Below are 5,296 nucleotides of genomic sequence, written 5' to 3' on the forward strand. Positions count from 1 at the left end.
TTCTCCTTTTATCGTGTAACAAGAAGTTCAAAATAGCCTTCATAAGAGGCGTTTACAAAAACACCGCACACAACCTCTTTCCTCTCGCCCAGTACAACAAACATATCTTTGGTAGAAAAGTAAAACCACATGCTCAAGAAGTCGTTCAATACGAGTGTTTCATAGTTGTAAAATGGAATCTATAAGAGGTGATTACAAAAGATCCTTTTGACAGACATGCTTCACTATAGTCTTTCCTCTCTAGACCTCTCACCAAACGTCTCTCCACAAAAGCACTAATTTACAAGTTCAGACAATATCTTGAGCTTACTCTCAAAAGCATTCTATATAGCCCTGCAGAAGCAGCTCCACAGGTTTGGGCCTTTGCCCGCCTGAGCGGCTGCGAGCCTTTGAAGCCCTGCTGGAATGATTCTGTTCGACTAAGCACTTGTGTTGGGCAACAGCAAAAGGATAGGGAGAGGCTACTCTCTAATCAAGTACTGCCACTCGTACAGGCACGGTCTCAGCTGCCCTGTCACCACTCACATGGGAACTAATCTAACAAACCATAAAAACTTGCTTGCCACCATTCTTCCATGTGCTCGAATTTCTCACTAAGGGTAGCAGCTTTATCAAGTTTGCATATCGTGCTTCTCACCATTATTTTTCCTGTATGATGTAAAATCAAGTGCATTATGATTTTTTTCAAGCAGAGAAACAATTATACCATAAGTGGAATTAATCGCTTATGAAGCTGGCACATGTGAGATGACAAGGTATGTGAGACTTTCAAGCATAATGGAAATAATACTTGTTTGAGAGCGCTTCCCTTATGCTCGATCATTTTTTCAGCAATACTAAAGCACGCAAAACGCATCAATTGTAACAAATCTTTCCCCCCACCCCCAAAGCAGCCCACAAGTGCCGGTGCCATCAAGATCTCATGCTTGGAGTCAAAGACCCCTTTTGTCAAGAATCATATTCAAGAAAATGGGTACAGCAAACAAAGCACCCGCTCTACGAATGGAGCTTTTGTGGCGGTGGATCAATATAAGAAATGACTGCACCAAAGGTTACGAAGCAGCAAGTTGATAATAAATGTAGGCTTCAACAGATAGCAATAAGAATTTGACAGGCAGGGAGTTTGAAGTACCAAATACATAACTCTGTACTAATTTACGATAATGAAGCCTTCACAGTGAGGGGGAGATGTGAACTCCCAAAATCTGTTGCTATCTCAGCGGCAGGAGAATCATCTACACAAGTTTCTCATGGAAAACTCTGATTAAAAAATTTTGACAGCGGAGGTCTGTGAGTACACACATTTCACTAACGGTTCTTGGTGTGGAATGACTCATCTTTCAATGGAGTTTTCTCATGGACACTTTTGGACCAGCCTGCAACCCTGTTGAAAGCAAAACCAAACTATCATATACCGGATAAGAGCTTGCAGGCAAACGCAAACATCATAAACCAAGAGCTTGCAGGGAAACGCAAACATCATAACGCTTGAAGAGAAGCAGATGTAAGAAAGTCATACAAAAATTGAGATTTGAAGCAGTTCACTTAGGAGAAAGGGTTAAGAATGGAAGAGGAAAAGACGCAGAGGAGGCAAGCAAAGGAAGTTACCTTGGTGGTAGGTGGCTCGGAACCATTTTTGTCGGTATAAATGGAGGCAGCTGCTTATGTTAATTGGCTCACGGTGCTTAAGTTAATTGGCCCATTGGGTCACAGAGTTAACGATAATTGGCTCACTCTGCTTAGGTTAATTCTCCCGAGCCGACCAAAAAATCATTGAGTGAAGAGTTTTAATAATGGGGGATGCAAGAAGCTCCTCACACTAATCTACTTGAAAAAGATTGGCCCATAATCTCCAAACCAATTTGGGGGGTTTTAGTGTAACCCATTGATAAAATTCATAGCTGGCCGCATCCACTATGATCTGACGCAGACCTCCTATGGTCGATACTAACATGAGCAGCACTCCCAAAATAATGCAGACCTGCACAGCTCCACCCATAAAAGATTTGAATAGCTAATCAGTTTTCTGTATGGAGACAAGACTTCAATAGAAGCACAATTGATTTTACTCCACTCGTCAGTTTCCTGTACGGAGACAAGACTTCAACATAAGCACAATTGATTTATGGCACAGCAGCATAGTCCTCATCTCTCGAATCCTTTTCAGCAAAGACATACCCAATTCGTAATCCATGACAAACTGAATGGCTTTGGTTTGTAGACCACAAGCCACATGATGCAAGGCAGCTGCAGTATGCCAATACAAGAAATATCAGGAAAAATCTTCTTGTAGAAACCTTGCAAGCACATGTAGCAGAGGTAAAGCTCGGCATGGTTGTGGATACTTACGAAATAAGTTGTCGGAGCGAATGCGAAGCCTCCCACGAATCCAAGGAGATCACTGAAGAAGGGGAAAGTGATTGCTAGGAAGCAAGTGACAACTGTACACCAGAAATCGCCGAGGCGAAAGAGTATATTAAGCGGGACGCTGAACATTAGAACAACCGAAGCAATGCTTAGAAGCGATGAAAGTGCAAATGTAGGTCTTACCAACATAGGACGAGCGAGCGATAAGGCGGAGCAGTATCCCAGGAGGAAGGTGCAGATTTTTCACGAGGACGGTTTCTAGCAGATCAAATGCCAGCATAGCAAAGACCTGCAAGCAAACCAAGTTTGATTGCATGAGATCGACAGCAATGTGCGCGCTTCCAAGCAAATCAGATTGTGTTCGGCAAAACGAACCTGATAGCTGCCGATTACATGAACGACAACCATCAAGTTTGCAGTAGCAATGAGCCAAGTGGGATGCTCGAGACTCGTCAGGATGTTTCCGTCCACAGCGTTGCCGAAAGCCCAGTATCCTACTAACGACACAGGAAAATAACAGAGGGCAACGATCATGTAAGCTACCAGCACTCCTCGCCACATGGGGATCTTTGATGGCTTCTCTGGAGTCGACGGTATTGACGACTGGATTTCCAACACCACATTGTGCCCAGCATACGCAAATGCCACCGTCCCTAAGGCGTTGAACACCGAGAAAACACCATTCGCGGTACTGGAGAAGTTGTAATCGTAGGAAACAGAGCTCGAACGTCCTCGGTGTGCCGATGCTATCCAAGCAATTGTCGAGTAGCTACGCGAAAACCCAAACGGCAGAGATGAGGAGTTCTTCCAATTGCATCAGTGCGCTCATCAAACATCCGAATCTCAGCTAGTGTGCTCATCAAACATCCGACACTCAGCTACTGTGCACACAGGAACAGACAAACATCCGAATCTGAGCTACTGAGGACAGGCAGAGAGCGCGAACCTAAGAGACATCACGGCTGCAGCCACCGACACTCCGGCTACGGAGTTGAGATTGGGAAGCTGCGAGAGGAGAAGTTGAGAGGAGCCGAAAATGACGATCCAGACAGACAATCCCAAGCTCTGGCAGCTGCTGCAAACCAAGGTATGGAAGTTGCGGAGGCATGTTCCGCCGGTGACCATGTAAACAATGTCTACTCCAACTTCGACCAGCAATTGCTGGGGGACGACGATCCACAAGCCGAGCTCTCGACCGAATGCATACTGTCCTAGCTCGTGGTATCGATCGAAACGCTTCCCAGGCACCATTTCGTGCATCTCTACCATTTGCCATAGCGTGTACAACGTAATCACCCAGGATAAGATAAGCACCACCACTCCTGGTCCCCTGAAATCAGCTCGCGCATTGATTATTGAATTGACGAAAGCTCAAATTTTTTTGCAAATTGTGACCAGATGCATCGACGATTTCGCAATCCAGCCTGTAGCCCTTGCCAGACTTTGCGCAGATTTCCCAGAAATGGTAGAGATCGAGAGGTACTCACCAGCCCAGCTGAGCCATCGCATACGGCAAGCCCAGAACCCCCGACCCAACCATGGCCGTAACGTTGTGGAACGCTGAGTAGTACCATTTCGCCTTGCGAACACTCCCGATTGGAAGCCATTCCTCAAGAACCGGCACAACATTGCCTTCCTCATCACCTTCCGTCTTCGCTGCACTCTTCTCCGCCTGAAGCATGTCGTTTCATCGATTTTCCGTTCAGTTTGATGACAAAACCATTACCGCCTCTTTGTCCTCTTAGCTTTACATCTAAGATCACATTGAATCCAGACATTTTTCTTTTCTTTTCGATGCCGACACGAATCGAAAATTCACGCAAGATTGAGTTTGCGTCGAGAAAATACGCGATCAATCATCACTGGGATGCAGGTAACATAACGGATTCTTGATTTTTCGTTGGCCATAACTCAAGAAACAAGCTACGCACCAAACTCGCCAAAGCAAAAGCAAAGAAGTTACAGAAAGAGCGCATTTAGAGAGAGGTGACACAAGGACCTTGTGAAGGCAGGGGCAAACGACACACGACGCTAGAGCTGAAATCGATAAGCTGGATCGAAATCAAAATCAATATGCTCCATCGAAAGCAAAATCGAGCAGAGATGAACTGGTTCTAAGCAAACACCGTATCTGAAGCAGAGGAAAGAGCGGATCAAAACCGAAAAGAGATGAACTGGTTCCAAGGATACAACCTATGTGAAACAGAGGGACTCGCGAAAAAAAACGAGTCGGTGAAAGCCAAAGAAGGAGAGGAGTGAAGGATGGAGCTCACCTGATGGGCATGAGCGGAAGAAGAAGAGCCGACATAGTCCATTGGAATGGAGCGATGAGATGAATGGATTGTGTTGATAGGTTGAAGCAGCAATCACCCAAAAGTCACACAGGAAATGAAGATGGAAAAAAGAACGTTGAACCGCAGGTTGTTCATATTCACAAGACACTTACTTCTTCATTACATCACCGTCACGTGCCTCACCTGACTTGCCCTCCCCACATTGGGTTCTCTCACGTGACCCTACTCCTCCCCACATCTCCAAGAGCCTCTTCCCGCTCCTCCCTTCTAGGGACATGCCAGAACATGAAACAGCCCTTGTTCTTCCCTCTAGTTGCCAACCTCCCCGCAATGCCCAAAGCCAGTCGCTTCCCGCCCCGCTGCTCACGGATTTCTTCCCTCTCCACTAGGCTACATATCTTCCAACCAATCCTATCGTCCCCTTTTGTAGGTTTCTTGTCCATTTCTATTGGTTTTTGTAGGGTTTTTCAAAGTTGTCGGTTTCTCGTCAAAATGCGCAACAAGCAATCTGTTTTAGTAGCTCACAGGGATGTTCTCTCACCTCCGCCACCATCAAGTGCTACTTAAGCAATCTGTGGAGGGAACAAGCTCTAAGGTTGGGCTCAGGCAGAGCGGACACCAAGGAGCATTGTTTG

At 45.8% G+C, this 5,296-nt stretch overlaps 1 protein-coding gene across 2 annotated transcripts; it reads right to left on the reverse strand.

Moving 5' to 3' along the window:
* Window positions 1-251: 251 nt before the first annotated feature.
* LOC147889433 (lysine histidine transporter 1-like) lies at window positions 252-4,748 on the reverse strand. 2 transcript variants are annotated; one of them, XM_087391150.1, is made up of 10 exons: window positions 4,641-4,748; window positions 3,855-4,039; window positions 3,314-3,697; window positions 2,743-3,136; window positions 2,551-2,656; window positions 2,350-2,441; window positions 2,179-2,247; window positions 1,609-1,981; window positions 1,133-1,384; window positions 252-1,040 (listed from the first exon to the last, which is right to left on the reverse strand). In XM_087391150.1, exons 1-8 carry the CDS (start codon window positions 4,680-4,682, stop codon window positions 1,820-1,822), a joined length of 1,434 nt encoding a protein of 477 aa, XP_087247276.1. In that variant the 5' UTR covers window positions 4,683-4,748; the 3' UTR covers window positions 252-1,040; window positions 1,133-1,384; window positions 1,609-1,819. The 2 variants fall into 2 exon arrangements, with proteins under 2 accessions (XP_087247276.1, XP_087247275.1); XM_087391149.1 differs by having other exon boundaries at window positions 252-1,384.
* Window positions 4,749-5,296: the final 548 nt, after the last annotated feature.

This window comes from Dipteris shenzhenensis, chromosome 20 (genome assembly GCF_047967505.1).
Source record: "Dipteris shenzhenensis isolate YYH24624 ecotype China chromosome 20, Dip_SZ_1.0, whole genome shotgun sequence".
NCBI classification, from domain to species: Eukaryota; Viridiplantae; Streptophyta; class Polypodiopsida; order Gleicheniales; family Dipteridaceae; genus Dipteris; species Dipteris shenzhenensis.

Excerpts from the sequence above, each read along its gene's own strand:
- LOC147889433 (XM_087391150.1), bottom strand. The coding sequence starts at position 4,682 with ATGGACTATGTCGGCTCTTCTTCTTCCGCTCATGCCCATCAG. Across the intron at positions 2,657-2,742 it reads ATGTAATCGGCAGCTATCAG|GTCTTTGCTATGCTGGCATT; the intron begins GTTCGTTTTGCC and ends GTTTGCTTGCAG. Across the intron at positions 1,982-2,178 it reads TGTCATGGATTACGAATTGG|GTCTGCATTATTTTGGGAGT; the intron begins GTATGTCTTTGC and ends GGAGCTGTGCAG.